This window comes from Dendrobates tinctorius, unplaced genomic scaffold (genome assembly GCF_039654945.1).
Source record: "Dendrobates tinctorius isolate UK_male_01 unplaced genomic scaffold, ASM3965494v1 ptg000075l, whole genome shotgun sequence".
Classification (NCBI taxonomy): Eukaryota; Metazoa; Chordata; class Amphibia; order Anura; family Dendrobatidae; genus Dendrobates; species Dendrobates tinctorius.
In genome coordinates this window covers 40,684,740-40,707,673 of record NW_027361743.1, presented here as the reverse complement: position 1 = coordinate 40,707,673, position 22,934 = coordinate 40,684,740, and the positions used below count along the sequence as shown (strand labels likewise).

General features: G+C 40.8%; 1 protein-coding gene across 5 annotated transcripts in view; it reads left to right on the top strand.

Annotated features, from left to right (window-relative positions):
* STARD13 (StAR related lipid transfer domain containing 13) overlaps window positions 1-21,867 on the top strand; it is a 254,912-nt gene extending 233,045 nt beyond the window's left edge. For all 5 annotated transcript variants that reach the window (XM_073583197.1, XM_073583200.1, XM_073583196.1 and 2 more), the window contains exons 5-14: window positions 1,573-2,915; window positions 6,352-6,525; window positions 6,625-6,784; window positions 9,899-10,097; window positions 14,456-14,663; window positions 16,572-16,686; window positions 17,215-17,436; window positions 17,517-17,734; window positions 19,718-19,894; window positions 21,238-21,867. In XM_073583197.1, the coding sequence (XP_073439298.1) occupies window positions 1,573-2,915; window positions 6,352-6,525; window positions 6,625-6,784; window positions 9,899-10,097; window positions 14,456-14,663; window positions 16,572-16,686; window positions 17,215-17,436; window positions 17,517-17,734; window positions 19,718-19,894; window positions 21,238-21,355 (2,934 nt within the window). In that variant the 3' untranslated portion in view covers window positions 21,356-21,867. The remainder of the gene's footprint in view (window positions 1-1,572; window positions 2,916-6,351; window positions 6,526-6,624; window positions 6,785-9,898; window positions 10,098-14,455; window positions 14,664-16,571; window positions 16,687-17,214; window positions 17,437-17,516; window positions 17,735-19,717; window positions 19,895-21,237) is intronic.
* The last annotated feature ends 1,067 nt before the right edge of the window (window positions 21,868-22,934 follow it).

The window sequence follows — 22,934 nt, the reverse complement described above, 5'->3', positions numbered from 1 at the left end:
TCACATCAAAGTTGAATGTGCACGATAACAATGAGTCTGTAAAAGCCAAACGGTGCAACATTTTTAATAGTGCCCAATTGAAAAATTATAAATTTAATTAAAAAAAGGTGGACAACACGTTTAAAGGGTTTGCCCAGGTTTATTAGTAAAGTCTGTGAATCCTCACTTCTTATGCATACTTCAGGCCACATTCCAACTAGACGTGCGTGGCCTCGCTCAATTAATTTGTGTTGAGCTAGGTCGCGCACGTCTAATCAGCATATCGCATACTTGTGGTCACATGTCTGCTCGGTCTCGCCGGCGGCACTGGAGAATCCTTGCAGTGTGAGCTGCATGAGATGTGAGGGCGCACAAGTCTGCAGTCATATAGCGTGACTGCAGACTTTCATGAAAAATCTGGACAGCCCGTTCAATCGTTTTTCAAGATTTACATAGAAGATGTATGTTTAGGATAAGTTATCCAAAAAGTATCATTTCTCCTTGCGGAGAATGACATGCTAAGCATGTCAAGGTGAGGAGACTTAAAGCCGCAATGCTCCTCTGGGAAATATGCTAATTATGCAAATTGTCTCTTCAGAGAGGAAGAGAACTAGAACTCTAGTGCCACCTATTGGAGGTAGCAATCCTAAAAGTCAATGTTGACCCTTTAACGAGCCTAGTTACATGACTTAGGATAAAAGCCAAGCCAGAATCTCCATTTGCAGACACTGTGTTTCGGGGTACTGCCCCTCGTCAGTGCAAAGTGTGAGATCTGGTTTGGCTGTGAGGGAGGCGTCTGACCGATATCCGATATCATATTGGTGTACTGTACGATAATCAGACATAATACACTGTCTGTAAGTTGGGCCTAGAGATATCCTGTGATGATTGAGTACAGTTGATGCAGGCAATGTTATCTTATATTCTCGTACAAAAGATTACTAGTTAATTTATTATAAGTATGTCCAAATATTTTATTATCAATTATAAGATAAAGTGAACCTGATGGCTGATCCACAAGTAGCATGTATCAAGCATCGGCTGTATGATCTCAGCCAGATATGTTTGACTTTCAAATGCTGCAGCGTTTCATGGAAAACTTACTTTAAAAACCACATGGGACTGAGCTGCACAGGAAACTAGTCGCTTCTCCCCACCCACTGCCAGTGACTTACAGGTCTCTCCCTATACACGTGCACAGGGAGACACCTGTTACTTCAGGGGAGCTGGCACGGTGAAGGTGGCTTTTAAAGTATGTTTTTCTCTGATTGGCATCAGGCAGTGTGGGTCACTTGTTAGATTCCTTTAAAACCACATATAGTGGAATAAGAACTAGCTTGTGTACCTTTATCCTAAAAATATAAGCAAATAACATCTTCAGAGAGAAAGAGGACAGAAATTCTTGGGCAACCTATCACCATTTACTTATTTAAATTCTTAGAGTAGCATTGCAAGGCCAATAAGTCTCCTTACGCCGGCTAGGCACTCTCAACAAGTAGAAACTTTACCTCTCAGTCTCCCTAAAAATATAAACACAATATAATAAGCTGGACATGAATATAAGGATGTAACATCATCTGTATTGTTTTACAGAGTGAAGATTCAGATGAAGAAGATCTTTGCGCAATCAGTGACAAATGGACATTCCAAAGATTCAGTCGTCGATGGTCTCGGGTGGATGACATTGGTACACTGCTTGGGAGATCAGAAAGACTTGGGTCATCCGGGGACATGAAAAACACGACAAGTAGTGAAAGTGTGCTGACAGATCTCAGTGAGCCTGAAATATGTTCTATTCACAGTGGAAGTAGTGGTGGGAGTGACTGCAGATGTGCTTCCAGTGAAACGTTTGAGGGTAATGACACCATGTGTGTGCCAGATTCAAACTCGGTTAACTTTTTACCTCCGTATTGGTCAAGGGATATTTTGGATAGCAAACTAAATGCAAAAACTGATAAATCTTCACATACGAAAGCAAAAACACTACTAAAATGCATGGGTACGCTTCGTGGCAAAGGAGCTCATGGGAAACTAAAAGGACCACCTAAAACTAGAGGTTTAATAATTAGTGAACCGATTTTGCAACTGGAGCCTGAATCTGTAAAGTCAATGAACTGTGTTCAGATAGACAATGGACCAGTAAGTGACCCAATAATGGACCTTAAGATAACTGGAAATTTGGCCTCAAAAACAGAAATGAGGACAATTAGTGAAAACACTTCAAGTTTAAAGGATGGGGAGATTTCTGAATCAAACAAACGTGCTGGCATGTACCTAGAGGATATTGACCTCTTCACAATGACTGGGCTACGGGGTAAACCTAGCCACAATCATAAAAATGAATTTCACTCCCAAGAGGATCTGGTTGTACATATTCCAAAGGACCACAAACCTGGAACATTTCCAAAAGCAATATCTATTGAAAGCCTTTCACCTACTAATAATCTTTGTGGTGTGAACTGGCGAGGAGCAAGCATATCCCTTACTGGGCAGAAGGGACTCTGTGTCAAAGAACCAAGGCCTTTATCTTCAAAATGTCCAAGAGGCAGCAGGCTTAGCGTATATGACAATGTTCCCGGATCCCACTTGTATGCCAGCACTGGAGATCTCATGGACTTGGAAAAAGATGATCTTTTCCCTCATCTAGATGATGTATTACAACATATCAATGGACTGCAACAGTCTGTAGCCCATTGGTCAAAAGATGTAATGCCAGATCTACATGATGACAACTTATCACTGTTTCAAACTCCCAACCCAGCATTCCTTACACCAAATCCAGCAGGGTTAGACTTTGAAGGAAATTCTATCTCTGATGGAAGGACAACGCCAAGTGATATGGAAAGAGACGCAACATCCCTTAATGAGTCCGATGCCACAGGAACAAGGGAAAGAAGAGACTCAGGAGTAGGAGCATCTCTCACAAGAACAAATAGGTAAGTTCTTCTGCTTTGCGTCCACATTTTTCTTAGAATAAACAAATCTTTCTCCTCAAACTTTTTGAGAGGTTTCTCTCTGCTCATGTGTCCCAATGCAAAATTTGTAATCGGGTTCCCCAGCTATGACATGTAACTCGTCTCATTTTATGGGACAGATAGACCTTGTTGGCCTGCTTGCACTTCATGAATCATGTGTGATTGCAATGCTGCACCCACTATACTTATTCTCAGGCTTGGACCGGCCCACAGGAGAACTGGTGAATCCCAGGTGGGCCCCTGTGCAGAAGTAAGCCACTTACCCCCCAAAATGAGCAGTAGCTGGCCCAATACATTTGATTCGCTACACAGAAGTTGTTTAATAGAATAATTAGCTAAACCATTTGCACTTCCTTCATTAACACAAATTTCTATCTGCGTGGACTGTCATTGTTCGTAGCGGCACATGTCCTGTTTACACGTGTCAATGTGCTGCCAAAAGCAATGATTCTTAAGTGAGCTTCAAAATCATTTCACCCAACAAATGAGCATTTTGCTTGTTCATTGGGTGATTGACCCCCTTTTTACCATGCAAGACTATCAGGAAAGAGGCATCTTTAGAGCACTTGTTCCGGATAATCTGCCTGTGTACACGCACCGTAGCCTACAGAACATTTAAAAGAAGACAGAGACATCTCTATAAAGCATAGTTCCTTAAACTTAAAGGGATGTTAGCAGAATAAAAACTTATCAGCAATGTGCAGATGTTCTCATGACGTTTATGTGAATGGAGCAGCAGTGGATCATGCTGCTCTACTCAAAGTCATTGAGACCGATACAGATAGCTGACCCAACCCCAGGTTTCATGGTGCCAATGGTGGGATTCCCAGCGATCAGGCATCCATCACCTATTCTGTGGATAAGTTTTTTGATGTTTTGATTCTAGGAACCCTTTAGGCTTTTTCACTTAGTATTTTAGTGTGCCAACCCTAGCTTACTAGTAAATGTACTACATTAAATGGTATGTGTCATGAGAAAATTACCTGTTATATAAATCAGGTTTGTGTGCTACATGGATTTGAAAAAAATGTACTAACAATATTTTTTTATATAACGATGTTTATTATTAAAAAAAAAAAAACAACAATAAAATTAGCTAGCTTGTAATTTTCACACTGGCCATTGGGGCTTTATTAGATATCTATTCTTTCAGGATGAGTTTACAGCAGGCTCCTTATCATCAGAGGCAGGATCAAAATAACAAGTAAACACCTCTATACACAGCTGATAACACAGGATCCACTTATTACAATAGATACAATAGATGATGCCACACCTAACCCTGTTCCCTCTCCTGTCACAATTACCTTTGCACACACCCATTAGACACATCAATAAAAATGATAGGGTCGGTGCTTGTTCATTGTAGATAATGAACATTTGTTATTTACTGACACAAGGACATTAGAATATAAAAAAGCGTCAATAGTTTGTGTGAAAATTGCAACATTTCTAATTTTACTTTTTATAAAGATTGTGATATGAAAAAAAAAATGACCAAAACTGTATAAAAAATACAGTACATTTAACAGAAAAATCCAAATATAACAATAGGTTATTTTCTAATAATAGCTTCCCTTTAAGATGGCTCATCAGACTTTGTCCTTGATATATAACACTGGCAAATACACACTTAGTTCCTCAAATGTTTGCCGGTTTCTGAGTGTATTTGACATGCTGATTCCAAAAATGGCACCAGCTTTCCCCTATCAGCAATTGTTTTTGAGATACAGAACATATGCCATATACCACTCTTCACTCTGCTTGCCCATAAAAAAATCAACCTTTGAACATAAATGTCTTCTAAGCAAGAAGAAAACAAACTAGGAGTTAAAAGACAATTGTACTACATAAAAAATCTACCTATTTTATACTAAAAGCATAGATTTATGATACAAAAGTTGCAGTGATTCGTCACACAAAAAGCTCTTTTTCCAAGATAAGACTTCGGCGAGGGGGATCAATAGTTTGCCATAATGTGTGCATCTCCTATTCCATGCTATCTGTTCTTCATTGGTTTTATGTCTTTGTGAAATCTTTCACCTTACTCTTTGCTCAAAGGTAACCTCTCAACAAGATTGGAGTGGCCCATAGGAGAGCAGGAGAATCCTCCGGTGGGCCCATGTACAAGTGTGGGCCACCACCCTCTTATATGAGTAGCACTTTGCACAATATACTTGAATCACTATTTACTGACAAAAGGCAGCATCTTATTCATTTACTAATCTACCCAGTTCATTGTTCTTTAAATTTATGATTGAGGATCATGTCATATTTGAATGTAGCTGAAAAGGGGGGCCCTGGAGTTGGTTACTGGTGGGCCCTTAGCACTCCAGTCCAATACTGCCTCTCAGGATGTGTAACCCTATAACCCTGCAGATATAAGGTTATTCTGTTTGTTAATACCGTTATGAAAGTGCCCATCCGCTGTACTGAATGTGCGGCTAGCGGGAGAAAATAAACTTTGCTCCTCCAGGGAGCTGCCGGCTTTCAGTCATGCAAGTGTGCTGGCGAGACTACAGTCACCGCTCACAGCACTGAGACCAGCGGTTGTAAGCACACCCCGACACTGACTGACAGGTGGCTCTGACGTACATGAGTACAGTCATTCAAAGTGCCAGGGTGTGCTTACATCCGCAACAGTGCGGTGAGCGGTGACTGTAATTGCTTCGGGTTCTCCTGCATGTCTGAAAGCTGGCAGCTCCTAGGAGAAATAAAATTCATTTTCTCCCCTGAGCTGCACTTTCAGTTCAGCAGTCAAACACCTTAATAACACTATTATCCTGCAGATTAACCCTATTTCTGCAGGTTATTAGTGATATTTGACCTGTCAGGTTCCCTTAAAAGACACCAAAGTTCTCTGGAAAGTGATCTTAGTGACTGTGCAGATATTGGACTTTAACACTCATGTTACAGACAAACTTGTTGAAATGAAAGAGCATATCCTCTACTAATTGTGTGTCCACCTTCTGGTTGCCAAGAACGTTTTTCATGACCAGAACAAGCCTAGACCAGGCACATGATTAGATTTCATTCATTGATGCTATGAAATGTGGGTCATTTATAAGTTGTCTGAACTGTGGACCATCAAACATTCCTGCCTTCAGGTTTAATAATAGAGTATAAGAAATAAGAAACTTGCTATGACATCCTGATTCTGCAGCAGAGATCATTTAAAGAGCAGACTAAAATTTTATAAATTCAGCCATATCTAAGAAACTAGAGCTGATGAGGTATATCCAATGCAATATTCTGAATCCGCACCCCAAATAACCCCAGAAAGGCGCCTAAAAACCAAAACATGAAAAAATGTGTTTTTTTTTGTTTGGTTATGTAATGTATCTTATTCTTTATTGCACTTTTTATTGACAATTTTCAAATATTTTGCTTCCTCTAGGCACCTGAGGTGGCACAGTTTCCAGGTCTCTCACCAGCTGAGTGGCTCTCTGGCATCACTTCAAATTAGTAACCAGTCTGCTGGCCAGCTCAATCTACTGCAAAAGTTCTCCTTATTACGTCTGACTGCCATAATGGAAAAATATTCCATGTCAAACAAACACGGGTGGACGTGGTAGGTGCATCATAGTACAGTAGTATCCAGCTAAATATACTCTCAGTCATTATCATGTAGGCAACTTTATTTGGTAACTTTGATGAATCTCTATTTCAGGTCTGTACCAAAGTTTATGAAGAGAATGAAAGGCCCCGATTACAAGGATAAGAATGTTTTTGGTGTGCCCCTGATGGTTCATGTGCAGAGAACTGGGCAGCCGATACCACAGAGCATTCAACAGGCATTACGGTTCCTGCGCAGCAACTGCCTTGATCAGGTAAGCATGAAAACATCCTACTGTCTCATGTACAACTGTAAAGTTAGCCCAGAAGTAGAGTTGGTGCAAATCAATTCACAGGACCCAGTCCATTGGCCACGTCAGAAATTTGTGGCCGGTGAATGGGAGCCTTGAGAGCCTCTTCTTACCTGGAAACCTGGCGCAATGTCACATGTACGTCACACTGTGTTGGCCAAGGCCTAGTCAGTGCCTCAAGAGATGCATGTTGTGAGGTCAGGGCATGTGCGACGCATAAAGCACAATGACTTCAGGGGCCTGTTGGGTACCGGAAGCCTTGGCCTAGAGTAAAGCAAGCCAAAGACAATGCACTTGATGGGAGAACGCGTAAAAGAGGTGCACATGATGAGGCCGCGGGACAGGAGACTGGTGAGAGGAGTATTCAATTTTTTAACCTTTTGTCGGCCCTCATCCTCCAGTATATCCAGTATTTATGCAGAAATATCAATGCTAAGGAAATTAGCTTTATTAGTAGACCAAAGTATAAAATAACAAAATAAAAATTTACAGTAGTTTCTTCAATTACCTAGGAAAAGTCTAGTTTTTAAAGCATGACAGCACAGATGTTATTGTATGTTTCCGGAAGGCAAATCTAGAACGCCCATTGGCGTGATGGATTGGCTCAATAAGTAGTACTGTATGTTTTCCCTTTGGTTAATATATTTGTTTCCTCACAACAAGAGTTGACATGGAGACTACGGCTTTTACGTTGTCAAAATAGAATGCAGATTGTGTTGCTCTCAGGACAATTAGAACAAGGATTTCTTAGTTCACTGTCCTCCCACACAATATAATTTTAGATCTGAGGTCTTGGGAGAGAGCATGTAATTCCTCAGAGACATCTCGCTGCAAACAGAGAAGGCTGCATTCTGACTACTGTCTCTCTGAGGGCCTTCAGACAGTTACGCATTCATGCTATGGTATAGCCAACCCTTTTATCTGTGTAAAATATCTACAACATCATTTCTGGGACATAAAAAATGTCTCATTGTTCTATGAAGTGAATAGAATTGGGTCTAAAAATAAACTGGGGCAATGTGAAGAATAAAATAGTTTTCATGAAAAATAATGCTATATGAAAACTTAAAAAAAACAAGACAAAAAGCATGACACCTAGTTTGTTTGTCCATTTTTCCAACACATTCAGACATTTAGTGCCCCTATTCGTCAAAATGTTCTCTCTAGAGATCTGGGGTAAAATACTTTGATAAGTCACAAAATTTGGGGGGGCAAAAACCTTGCAACTTTTTGCTTTTTTACACCAGTTTTGACCATCATGGGCAGAGTTGGGATGGGACGGGTGTCATTCTACAGCTTGTCTAATTCGTGATGAGCTATAGCGTTCCTTACCTAAGTCTCTGATTTGTGGTGAGGTGCAAGGAGGCAAATGCTACTCATTAGAAGCTCCTGATTCATTAAGAGGCTTGCACCTTCCAATGAATCAGGCACCTTTGACTCCAGCACGCTCCATCATCAAGACCGACGTGTGCAACGCTGGTCTTGATTATCCGAGAGAAGGCAGAAAAACATCCAGCAACCACAACGGAAAGGACTATAAAAAATTTATTTATTAGTAACCATTCAAATATCAAAAAGATAAAAACTAAAACTAAACACAATAGGCCTACGCGTTTCGAGCACTAGGGCCCTTAACCATAGCTCTATTCTCTTCAACAAATTTTCCTTAAATATCTTAGGCAAGACACATAAGCATGGACAATCCCATACCCCTCCCACACGATCAATAGGGTAGAATAGAAGTAATACCAAAAATAAGTAACGTATTAACTTCTATTCCACCCTTGTTACCTGGCATAACTCAGTACTTGTAAGGCTGGGTTCACATTGCTTTAAGGGGGTGCATGTAACGCATCCGTTACATAGCGACACTAACGATATGTAACGGATGTGCTAACGCACCCATAGACTGCCATAGACGAGCGCATCGCTAACGCATGTCATAATCGGCGTGCATTTACAATGTGCCGTCATCCTGTGACGGACCCTCGGACGCGGTCTGCAGCGGGATTGCATAGTGCGATCCAAAAAAGGCAGTTGCGCACACGTTGAACGGACTGCACTAACGCAATATGAACCTGACCTAAGAATGAAGGGCTGCTGCTCCAACCGCTGACCCACACGTCATAGGGAAGAAACATCCATGAAAAAGAGTTGAGATTCCCTGGCACTGCAGCAGAGTGAGCACAAGGGTGAATGTTCTCCGGAACCGTATTCATTCATACATGTTTCGAAGTCTGGTTGATTCCTTCCCCGCTCTTTTTCTTGTTTGGTTTGAATACTGTTTATCAATGAGCATGGACAATGGCTCTCTGTGTACCTTGGCATTGCTTGCAATGGGGAATAGAGGTTTGCCACAGATGAAAACGTATACATGTGTGTATCAAAACAACCTAATACACTTATGAACCCGATTCATCACTTTTCTTTTTTTTTTTATTTGTGGTATTCCTTCTATTGTTTTGCACCAAATTCTTCAAATTCTTCTTTACTTTTGTCTTTAACATGTTTTGCCATTTTTTTGATAGTGAAAAAATGGCAAAATATCTGCGTAATTTTGCCAAAATATCTGGAGTACATAAAACCACTCCAGTTCATTTTCTTCAAAATTTGTGACTTTTTAAAAAGTTGGAATTGATGAATCGCCAAAATAGATCTGTAAAGTCCAAACCCCGTCCCCCAATGACAATCATAAAAACAACCAGAACGGATAAATGTAAAATAGACATTAATAAAGGTGTAATTTTAAAGAAAAGGTGCAAATGAAAACAGGCAAAAAACACCAAAAAGTAGACAAAAAAAGTGCAAATACAATAAGGAATCGGATCTTATATGAGGAAACAGTTTGGAAAACAGAGGTGCCGTGCGTTTTCTTTTTTTCTTTTGCTTGACTTAAGTTGTGTATTAATTGCAGTTTCAGTAAGAATTCTTTAACTAAATTAGTAAATTAGATCTGTGTACAATAAATGAGAATAGGTCAGATGGCATTATGTATTTTTGTCTCCAGTCTATGGAAGATAAATGGTCCAAACTGGTAAATTGTGAAATAGTTATGGAAAACATTTACTTTCCCCGCAGGTTGGCTTGTTTAGAAAGTCTGGTGTTAAGTCTCGAATCCAGGCCCTGCGCCAAATGAATGAGAGCAGCCCCGAGAATGTAAACTACGAAGGCCAGTGTGCTTACGATGTGGCAGACATGATGAAGCAGTTCTTCAGGGACCTTCCAGAGCCCCTGCTCACCAGCAAACTAGGAGAGACCTTCCTGCATATTTACCAGTGTAAGTATAGACTCTGGTCTACCGGTCTAGACCTACCTGGTATCAAGACTGGAGGGCTGCGATCACATGCACATAAGAACATTATATAGATTGTGCTCGGCTCTATCCATACATAACCTTTATAATTAATGCTGCATATTTTATGTATTTCTACTCTTGAAAATTGAAAAGATCACTTTAAGTGTGGAGGAAGTGGAAACATTTATATGTGTAGCTGTATGCAGAGGTCAGTTGGCAAAAACATTAAGACCCCATTATTATATATATTTATATATATATATATATGTGTGTATATATGTATATATATATATATTATTTTATATAATTTATATTTAAACTTTATATAATTCTGGGATCTTAATGCCTTTGCTAAATATATAATATGTAATATTTATATAATAAATAATATCTATATTTTAAACGTGTATGTCTATATATGTTATTTATTATATTATTAGATTTGATTATATATAAATAAATTTATATATATAATATTTATATATGTCCTGTATTTTATATATTATCTATTGTATTTAATATCTAAATATTAGATTTATTTATATTTAATTATTATTAGATTTTTAATATATTTAATATAATATAAATTATTCCCTTATTATAAGACCCCAATAAGACCCACGTTAGATAACTGTGAAATGAAATTTCTTTAGCCGACAGCTATCTTCCTCAACTCCCCCATACACGGGAACGCTCAGATCAGTATACATATTTCTGGGGGTAGTCGGAATTGGGCAATACCCCTTTTATTTGATTCATACACTTTTTTGAATGGCGTATTATAACTTATAGGTTAAGTGGAGCTATAGTTTATGAGAGAGCAGCTGCTAGATACTAGAAAGATGAGCAGCAGCTTATCTTCCTCATGAACAAAAAGGAAATTCCAACGGCCAGATTCTTCTCTCCCTTGATATCATCTTTCGGAGTCGTCATGCCCCTATACACATAGGCTCGACCGACTTTAGTCTATTCTAAGCATAAGGCTATGTTTATATTGTGGCCATACATCAGTGGCTCCGTAATTCTTCACCCTCTCTTTTTTGTTCACCTAAAAAATGAGGACACTCCCAAAATGGAGGCCTAGCAGAGCACAAAATGGCTCCGTCCAACTCATTAAAATGTATGGCTCTGTTGGGGGTCCCACCATATCCCTTTTTCAGGGCTTCAGAAGGAACACAATGTTTGTCCTGCCTAAGGCCTTCATGCCAACAGCAAAACCTGTGCACAAACCAGTGCAGAGACCTTACAGGTACATTATGCTTGTAGGGGGAAGTGTTTCTGGAGGAGATGTCGGAATCGGGCAAAATACCCCTTGTGCCATATTTTAATTAAGAGGTTATAAGCAATGGAGGAAATTTATGAAGGCTTGAGATTCCCGCAGCTATCTTGAACCTGAAGCCTGCTGGCGTCAGATGCACCAAATTTATTCAGAGGCGTATGCCTGGTGATAAAATTGGCACATTTTTGGGCTGTTTTCTGGCTACATCATTCACAAATTCCCAAAGTGTAAAATTTTGCAGTGTTTTGATGGCAGAAAACTGTTGTAGAAGAAATGATAAATTCCCCTCAATGTCTATTCAGTTAAGCAGACAGATTGGTAGAGGACATTGACTACACTTGGCCTTTGTCTGCTGTAAGGACACATATAGCAATGGCTTTGTCTCCCCCAATATACAGTGTCACTATAGACAACCTATGTTGTGTGCCATACACCCTACTGCTGTGCTCGGTGCCTATGGCCAACAGCCCGGAGCCCATGTAAGCTCAGCGGTGCCAGCCTCTGTCTACAGAGACATTGCAGGAAATGATCTCCTTATTAGCGGGAGGGATGATGCTTATTCGAGCAAAATGAATGAAAGTCCATTGATCTCTCCCCTGGGGATCCAGCTCCCACGGGCGGTTGTTACTCTGGGACTGCTGAAGCCCTGAATGTCAGTGTTCGAATATAAAGTGATATGACGTCATGTGTTTTCATCCAGGAGAATGGGAAAGCTGGGTGACGGCTACAATACTAGCAGCTTTTCCAGAAACTGATTGTAAAAACCCAGAAAATCAGTTTTATCACCCTTTTTATCGGATAGCACTCAGACCAGTGTTATACTATGGGACAGTGCTGATTCGGCATGAGACAACAATCGCAACATGCTGTGAGCTGCTCCGATAATCAGATCGCACTCACCTATAAAAGTCTATGGGTGCGTGTGAAATATTGGACTGCACTCGGATGTCATCCTAGTGCAGTCTGATTACTGCGGACACAGAGAAAGGAGAAGATGGAAAAATTAAATTCTCCGTCTTCCCTGCACCTTTCGCATTAGAGAATCGGCTCACACTAAGGTAACCCTCAGATCATACATTGAGAGAGTAATAATCGGCCCGATTCTCTTGCATGATATCAGTTTTTTCATCCAGCTTTCATCCATTCTCGGTGTGTCTGTTTTTACCATCCGTGTGGCATCCATTTTTTCATATGCAAAAAAAAAATGCTTTTAAGTTTCCTACACCCATCCATATACTAAGCCGGTACTGGTGCTATCAGTGCTTTCTATCAGTGCGTCCATTTTTACCATCAGTGAAGAAAGAATTAGATTGAAAAGCTTCTCGTATACTTTGTAAAGTTAAACATTGATGCCACCCATGTGCTGGACGTGTTTTTTATGGACCCATAGAATTGTAGTGGCCCTTGTCATCCACGCTGCCCGAAAAAAACGGAGCGGTCTCCTTGTGTTTTGCACAGAGACACGGTCTATGTAAAAATACAGATCTATTATGCACTTTGTTTCAGGGTCCCCTTGACCCGAATGGATGATTTTGATCCGTAAAAAAAAAAAAAAAAAAAAATGAAAAAACACATAGGGAACATACGGGCGCTGTCCAGGATTGCAAAATTTGGCCTTTTTTTTTTCCAAAAACAGTGCCCCACTTGTCCACAGGTTGCACCTTGTACTGCAGCTCGGGTCCTCTGATGTAAATGAAGCTGAACTGCAATATCAATGCTTTTTTGTTTGTTTGTTTTTAAACATTGTATTGTTTGCAATCCTGGCTCTTTTCATTGAACAAGTGGAGAGAAGTGTGGGCAGTCTTGTAAGCCATATGTTAAGTCTGCTAGTCTAGGTAAACTATTGGAGGCACCAGTTAAACTCCCTTAGTCTGGAGCAGAGACATAATAGCATGTGTTTACAAGTCACACAAGGGCACATAAATAGCTCCCATTACTCACATTGAATTGCAGGATTTGTCCCTTTGTGTCTAAACAAATACCAAGGGAAAGTCACAGACACCTCTAAATATAATCTGCATTTCATTGTTATTTTAAGACTTTTAGATTCATCACAACGGGGGGTCTAATACTTTCCTTAGAACCCCCCGGAAAATGGATGGATTGAGAAATTGCTGTGAAAGGTTATTAGAAATTACAGATCTACTTTCTTCCAGAAACAGCACCACTCTTGTGCATAGGCAGTGTCTGGTATTGCAGGTCAGCTCTATTCACATGAAGGAGCAGGCAAGTTGCTTTAATAGGGGAAGATGACACATAGCTTCCAAAAACTTTAGAACTGTTTGTTTTTTTTTACCTAGGAAACAATATACGGGACAGCTACAGTTGGAGCGAATCGACTTGCAGGACCTGATCCATCTAATACTCCAGTAATCTGTGGTCGCCGGACGGGAGCCCTGAGAACCGTCTCCTATCTGACGGCATCCGCGGCTCTTCTTTTGATTAACCAGCCTGGCCTGATGTCACAAGTGCATGATGTTGAAACGATGACATCACTCCTGGCCGGCTAATCAAAGGAAGAACAGATGGCGGGAAGTAGGAGGCAATTCTCAAGGTTCAAGTCCTACCGCCACATATTGCGGACGTGATTGTTGGATTCACCCCAAATCTAGACACATTTTAAAGGGGTTGTACGGCACTGGGAAAGCATAGCTGCTTTCTTCTAAAATTCGATCCACACCTGTCCACAGTGTGTGTAGCTTTGTAGCACATCTCCATTCACTTCAATGGAACAGAGCTGCAATACCAGACACGATCTTTGTGCAGATACGGTGCTGTGTTTGAAATAAAGCAACCGTATATTTCTAACCTTAGACAACCCCTTTAAGTCTAACCAGTTTAGCTTAGTTTTTTCTAACATCTGAGGCCAATTACCCTGTCCTCATATACATGACAGTACTGGAAAATCCTTTTAGGAACTGTGATATTACCACAAACTGCTGAAAAATATGTGTGTTTGTCCACGAGCTGATTTTCTCATCTGGATGGTGTCTGACAATATGGCCTGGAGTATTAATAAAACATCATATTAATGATATTTATGTCATTTCAATTCCCTCAGATGTTCCCAAGGACCAGAGGCTCCAGGCGGTGCAGTCGGCCATCATGTTAATGTCAGACGAGAACCGTGAAGTTCTGCAAACGCTCTTGTGTTTCCTCAATGATGTCACCGCAGTAGAGGAAAATCAGATGACCCCAATGAATCTGGCTGTGTGTTTGGCGCCTTCACTCTTCCACCTCAATTTGCTGAAAAAAGACAATTCCCCTAGGTAGGTATTTATCACCGAGAAACATTTCTTATGTAATACTGAAGGCATATTTTACAAAAAAAAAAGTCTGAAAAATTATTTTTTTATGGATGACATAAATGTCAGAATGTTGTGACTTAAGATCACAGAGCAATATTAAGACCATCTGCAAGAAAACTTATAATCATAAAAGATTATAAAGCGGTTTGGAAATGAAACATTTTCTGTGAGAAAGTTGATTTTATCCATAACCCCTCATAAAGAGTAACTGTCCTTACTGGTGAACTCCTGCCCTTAGCTTCTCCCTTATCCTTGCTCCATAGAAGTTTATGAGGACTAACTGCCATGTCCTATCTCATTAATGAGAAAGTCTCTACTCACTGAAAATAGATTTTTCTTGTGAATTGAGAATACATGATCGCTCCAGGAAGAGAAAGAAGCAGATTTTTCTGATAAGATAAATTACAGTACGAAGTTCCTAATTTTCATAAAAATTAAAATGAAGCTTGCTCTGTAAAGTATCTTCTTCTCATGTCCATGGAAATTTTATGAGGCATATTCTTGAGCTAGAGGAAGATATTAGAAGATGCCTTTACTTAAAGGGAGTTCTCCTGGAATGTGATAAAATGGCCTAAGTCACATAATTCAAACGGCAACCCATCCTAGTCATGTGTCAGGGCAGACTGGAATCTGAAGAAACACCGCTCCCGAGACCAGTGTCTCACGTGATAGAGGAGTTTCAATGATTTATACTGTAGGAACAAGGGAAGCGCAAATAGGGTCTTATCCGATGGTAAAAGATATATAATTATATATTATCAACTCACCCGCTCCAGGAAAGGAAAAAGCATGTAGGATATGCGTTCAGCTGCTGCACGTCCACGGGTCAAACCAGTGACCGCTAACATATAAAACTTATGGAACTTTTTTATGGACTTCGTGCGCTGCCAAACATTAGACTTAAATCCAGTTGAGATGAAAGATTAAAGTTTTATTCCCAACGCGTTTCGAAGTATTAATAACTTCTTCCTCAGGGTATGACAGACATCCCCTGAGGAAGAAGTTATTAATACTTCGAAACGCGTTGGGAATAAAACTTTAATCTTTCATCTCAACTGGATCTAAGTCTAATGTTTGGCAGCGCACGAAGTCCATAAAAAAGTTCCATAAGTTTTATGTGATAGAGGAGTTGTATCATAAACATACATGAACTGTTGGAGAAGGGCTGTGACATCAGGAGAAATAAATCTTCTCTTTGGCTGGCTGCGTAGAGATCACTGTTGCTGGAGAAGCAAATCCTTTGTCTCAGAAGAGCTATTTCTTCTTTTGTCACAGCCTTTCTCCTCTGCTCAAGGAAGTATGTGTTCTCTTACAATACAGCTCCTCTGTCAGTTGAGACACAGGTTTCGGGAGCTGTGTTCCTTCAGACTGCTGCCTGTTCTGACACATGAATAGGATGAGCTTCCATTTGAATAATGTGATAGGGGAGCCAGTTGATTTAATTTTTAGAAAACCTCTTTAGGTCTCAGTGATATCACTGAAAACCAGAGAATTGATTGTCCATTTTCTACTCAGTTGAGGATAGCATCATTAGGTCTGTTGTTATAGAATTGATGTGCTCATTTCAATAAATAGTTAACCAAACATATCAAAACCATAAAAATGGCCTTAGATTCCAGGAGAGGGGTGTAGCAATAGGGGGGTGTTGAGGTCTCATTTAGGACCTGTTGTCCTAAGGGGTCCAGAGGCAAGATAAGGCGAAACGAGTATGTGGAAGGAGGATCCAGTACCTTACACCTCAGAAAACATTATATACATTATTAGCATGGGCACCAGTGTAAGTATGGTTCCACAGCTGTTCCCATACCTTGAAAACTAACATAATATAATCTGAAATCTCAATTTCTAATGATATCTATCTACATTCAGAGCCATTCAGAAGAAGTATGCAACTGGAAAGCCTGATCAGAAGGACTTGAATGAGAACCTGGCAGCTACACAGGGTCTGGCCCATATGATAATGGAGTGCAACAAACTGTTTGAGGTGAGTGTTGTGTGCTGGATAGAAATGTACCTGCATGTTAAGATACAAAAAATGGCTGATTGTGACTGTTTTGAGCATTAATTGTATCATGCAGATGTCCAGTCTGTTAGATTTATCCATAGTAATTAATTGCTAATCCAATTTTAGAACAGTGATTTTTTTCCATGGTGTAAAGAGAGGTTTTGGAATTGTACTCATGCAATTCAATAACCCTGTTCAGGGTCCGAATATTGCGACCATATAATGTCTAAATAGTAAAAGATATGGTGATCTAGGGGTGTGAAAAAGTTAATCGTAGAGCGAAGATTTGCAGGCTTCATTTGCAGGTTGCTCCCGAGGATCCAGTCCTGGGTAGGCCCATAGAAGATACAGGTGTATTGGGCAGTTGGTCAGTTTGCCAGTCCCTAAATCCAGCCAACATTAGTAGATTAGAAAAGAGGAAGGACAAGTGGAGAACGCAGTTTTTGTGCATGTCTTGTGACTTTTTCTTTATCGTTCAGTCACTGATCATAGATCAATTTTTCTCAGATTCCCGAAGAAATTATAGCCCAGTCCCGTAATTCATATTCAGAAGCGGATATCCATGCTCCTACAATGGAGGAACTGGTAAAACAGATGGAGGAGGAAGCCGGCAGTGTCTGTACATACTTTGATACGGTCATCCAAAATCTTCAGAAAGAATCCAAGGAAAAGTTTAAAGGCTGGGTGTCTTTCTCCAGTACAGAGAATGCAGACCTTGCTTACAAAAAGGTAACGGCTTATCACGTAACTCACTGACTATTGGGTTACCATTGCACCTCATATTGACTAATTTTTTTATGATTATTCAGGTTGGAGATGGAAATCCACTGAGGCTCTGGAAGGTGTCTGTGGAAGTAGAGGCTCCTCCATCAGTTGTACTCAATCGCCTACTAAGAGAGCGCCACCTCTGGGATGATGATTATGCACAGGCCAAAGTAATAGAAACTATGGATAATCAAACCGAAGTTTACCAGTATGTAGTGGACAGTATGGCGCCTCATCCTTCCAAGGATTTTGTGGTGTTGAGGTATGTCATGTTGTATTATTGTTACTAGATTATATGTTGCTATGACAAAGGGGAAATTCATCATAGAAATATTTATTTCAGTCGATAAAACATTTGTAGTACGTATAGCTCTAAATATACCGTACTTTTGTTATGTGGCCCTTCTTTTACTTAAATGATGGAACAGATCACTGGTGTTGCTCGAAAGCCAATAAAAATATCCCTTACTCCCATATAATTGGTGCCTGATTGTGCCATCCAGGTCTAAAACTCATTACATTTCTGCCTCTCTTTCAGGCTAAGTGCCCACGTTGCAGAAATGCTGCGGAATTGTCCCCAGCATTTCCGCAACTCCCCGCCGCGGGTAAAACGCATGCGGTATTCGCATGCATTTTCCCACAAAACACAAGTGTTTTTAGCTTGCAGAATGCTAGCGCTTTTCCAAGCGATTTGAAGCATCGCTTGGAAAAGTGATTGACAGGTAGGTCACACTTGTCAAGCATAGTGTTTGACAAGTGTGATAAACATTTTACTGCCTATGCAGCATCAATAGTAAAAGATAGAATGTTAAAAATAATAAACTAAAAATATGGATATACTCACCTCCTGGCGGCCCCCGATCTCCTCAGCGGCAATCCCGGTCCTCAACGGCGCTGCCGGCAAGTTCCTTTCCCAGGCGTGCTTTGCAAAAATGACCTTTGATGACGTAGCGGTCGCGTGACCGATATGTCATCAGAGGTCAATCTCGCAAGCACGCCTGGGAACGGAACTTGCCGGCAGCGCCGCTGAGGAATCCGGGGGCCGACAGAGAGTAAGTATATCCCTATTTTTTATTTTAAATCTGTTTTTACAGGAATATGGTACCCAGGGCATGGAGGAGAGTCTCCTCTCCTCCAGACTCTGGGTACCATCCGCACATGAAGCGCTCACTTCACGCATGGTGGGCATAGCCACATGCGTAAAGTGAATGTTTCAATGCAATCCTCTGGCAGCGGAATCGCCTCAATTCCGCAGAATTAATGGACATGCTGCAGATTTTTCCGCTATGCAATTCCGCAGCGGAAAAATCCGCAGCATTGGCACAGCAACTGCGGAATCCCATAGGATTTCATGGATATGCGTTTTGCTAGCATTTTTTAAGCATTTCCGCAGCGGCAAAAACGCGGTGGAAAGGCTTAAAAAATGCATCGTGGTCACACAGCCTAAAGGCCACGTAAGCAGCCTCTGGTAATATGTGCACCCTTGAATTAGCATAAAAATCACTCTGTTCGTAGTATACATTAAAGGTGTTGCCCAATACTTGGACAAAATTTTCTTAAATGCCTAAGTCCCCCAAATAAAATAAGAAAAGCTTATATTCACCTACAGCAGTTTTTTCTCAGAGCGGATGTCTGCTCTGATAGAATATTGATGAGCAGCAGTTCAATAATGATCGCTGATTGACTGCAGCGCCCATGTGACACAATGTTACACGAGCATCGGAAGACCCGATGCCAACATTGTAGGAAAGGCACTGCTGTTGGAGGTGAGTATGAGGTTCTTTGATTTTACTCAAAGGATTCAGGCATTTAAGAACGGGTTGTGCAACTGGTGGACATCCCCTTTACTCACATGAGATCTGATATTTTATTTATTTATTTTACTCACTTATATAGCGCCATCAGTTCCACAGCAATTTACAGTCCTTATCATCACTGTCCCCATTGGGGCTCACAATCTCCATTCCCCATCAGTATGTCAATGGAGTGTTTGAGGAAACTAGAGAACCCGGAGGAAACCCACACAAACACGGGGAGAACATACAAACTCCTTGCCAATGTTTTCCTTGGTTGGATTTGAACCCAGGACCTGATATCCAAAATGTTCAAAATGAGCAATGCATTGGAAGCAATAATTTAATAAATAATTTTTCAGATCAATCAATATGAAAACAACATTTACTAATACTATAGAAAGGACATTTCAGTGCAACTGTTTCTCATTGACCTTTGTTTTTACTTGCAGGACATGGAGGACTGACTTGCCAAAGGGAATGTGCGGTTTAGTGGCAACCTCTGTGGAGAATGAAGATGCCCCATTATTAGGAGGAGTGAGGGCAACAGTATTGGACACTCGATATTTGATTGAACCTTGCGGCTCTGGAAAATCCAGGCTCACTTATATTTGCAGAGTTGACCTAAAGTAAGTTACTTCACTGATAGAATTACATCCAGATATGTACTATATATGAAATTCAGATCTAAATACCGCATGTGCAAATTTCCTTTGGATTCGTCTGACTTTCCCCCTGGTGATAGGTTGTGGGGTCTGTTCAGTACTACAAATGTACACTTTGGTCCTTCATGAAAATTTAAATATCCATGACTATCGAACAGGAAGGTACACATACATAACTCCTATACACCGTCACCTAGAAACCCCTACATCCTCTACCTATATAGAATCATAGAAAGGTAGAGTTGAAAGGGACCTCCTAGGTCTTCTGGTCCAACCCCCTGCTCAATGCAGGATTCACTAAATCATCCCAGACAGATGTCTGTCTAGCCTCTGTTTGAAGACTTCTATTGAATGCAGTTGAGCCAAAAACAGAGTGGGTCTTAAGCCGTCATCTCAGCCGGCTCTCCTATATACAAGAGTCCTTCATTCTCTAAGAAAGAGCCATCGCCAGACATGTCTGGTGGTGGCTTATCTCCAGGAAACAGTACAATCAGCAGCCTGAAATTTGACATGCCAGATCAATATTTTTCTGGAAAGTAAATTGTCCAAGCTCCCATACATTTTAGACTGTTGGCCGAATCTGTCGATATTGGCGCGGTTGGCCATCATTAGTTTAATGTGTATGGTGGACCTTATCCTTGGCATAGCAACATCTTTCAGGTCATATTTATGATACTTCTCCAAAATGCAGAGGCATGGTGAGCAGTGTGAAAAGTCTGAGCTTCTTTTGCTATGTCTTTTTCTGCCTTGAGATGGACAACCGCACCATCAATGTCGCTGGTTCATCCACCACTGATAGAAAGGTAGGAGAGTTATTTTGTAGACCTTCCATATAACTCCCTATGCCTCTGAAAGTGGCCATTTCAGAGGAGAACAGGTTGGTCATCTTATAGGTAGAGATAGGGGCAGCAGAGTGCTGATCACCAGATATGATAAATATACATGGGAAAAGTATAGTCATACTTAGGTTTGTTGGGTGCGGGATCACTTTAAGTTGACTATACGCCATAGAAAACACTGGAGAAGGGAGAGACCCCCCAGACTCCCAGAAGAATTTGCAAATCTCCTAGGCATCACTGACGATTAAACCTAGCATCTAAACACACATTCGAGGAGCACGGAAGATGTGAGGCCTGAGAAGGTGCGTGTGGTGAGGGAATACTAAGTAATGCACAATCAATATCTTCCAAGAGGGGAATCCCTATTCACGTTAGAAAAAGTATGGCTAACATTGCCAGGGCAGGTGCTCATATTTATGGTGGCAATGGATGAAAGTTGAGTTTTTGTGTCTTTTTTTTGTATTTCAGGGGTCATTGTCTAGACTGGTACAACAAATGCTTTGGGCATCTTTGTTGCATAGAAGCTTTGCGAATCCGAAACTCATTTCAGCCCCTTACAGCAGAAGGACCAGAAACGAAAATCTGAAGAATATTTCACACAAAGACTTTACGTACAATAACAGGACCTTCATTTTAAGAAATCACGACGACTCTTCCAAGAGGAGCGCTGAGCATGTCGGGAACTCCTGGACAATATGGAGATTCCAGCCATAATGCTTCTTTTTAATTTAATTGTATAAAAACCTTGTAGATATGTAATCTATATCTATATATAAGATATTTTAGCAGGACTATATGTGTATACAGCATATGTAAATTATGTATCGAAGTTAATGCTTTCTGTGGAAGCTTTTTGTTTCGTATTTCATACATTTTATTTCACTTTGCGCACATTGTTTATACACATGTGGACATGCTTCTAGAACTGACCACAGGTATTATTGACCATGAAAGTTGTGGTTTACTATACGCAGCAATAATATGGACACATTACATTAGTTGTCCTCATCTGTAATGCACTGCACTGTCAGGTCCTTATGGAGAAGAGGTACTTTGTAAATAAGAGAATAAAGAATCATCTTCATGTTTAAAATGTGACCTCAAGTGTTGTGTGTGTTTTTGGCCACCAGTGCTGTGGAAAGAGGGACAAGTTACTTTGGCCATCACATAGCATGTAGCCCGGAGCTTATGATTGTCTGCAAAAGAGAGATCAGGCTGCACAGCAAACTGGTCATTGGAGTCCATATTTTGTGAAAAAAGTAAAAAAAAACATCTGCACCACTATTGTATCTGATCTGCACTAAAGCCAGGGGTGTACATAGAAATCATTCATGAGGACCCATAGCAAATGTCCCTCATCATATCCCTAAAAAAATATATATATTCGGCAAAGAAGGCAGGTTCATGGTGCATAGGTAAAGACGTGCATTGCCGGACTGGCCCTCAGAAAAGTAAGATGTTCCCACGATGTTCCGGCAATGCTCCCAAAATAATATAATGCCAACCACAGTGTCCCAAAAACAGTGTGATGCCCCCCACAGTTGTTCACCTTATACATTATGCCCCTGCAAGCAGGTTGCGGGATGCAGTGACGCAAGGATGGCAGAGCAAGGGTTAACAAATTAACAATTTAATTGGAATAATAGAGAAACTCCTTGCAGGGAGATGGCAGTTAAATTGAAAAGGAGAAATTGCAATGTAGCAACAGTCCAGTAATCAAACTTATCGTGTCCTTAGGGTCCTCAGCCGCAGGTGATCCGTTGAGGGTTGCAGCACCGGCAACGGCCGGTGGAATGTTCTCAGATGGGGTCTCACAAATAACAGTTCAACTTCTGGTGGCAGCGGGCGGTCACTGGTTTTACTCGCTGAGCCCCTAGTCCATAAGCCTGTGCAGCTAAAGCAAGGAGAGCTGCAGAAATCCCGGTGTCAAGCGTGGGCTGCTGCGCTCTGGCCGGCAGAGGGGACTATTATGAATATGTCACCGAGGAGGATGGCAGGAATAGGCTAGGCCACCAGGAAACCAGAAAGGTTGGTAACTTAGCGGATTGCAGACCCCTAATCCTAACAACACAACTAGCAGTAGCCGTGGGGCGTACCTACAATGCCCTAGACACCTCGGCACAGCCGGAGAGCTAACTAAGCCTAAAGCAAGAAAGGTGAAATCT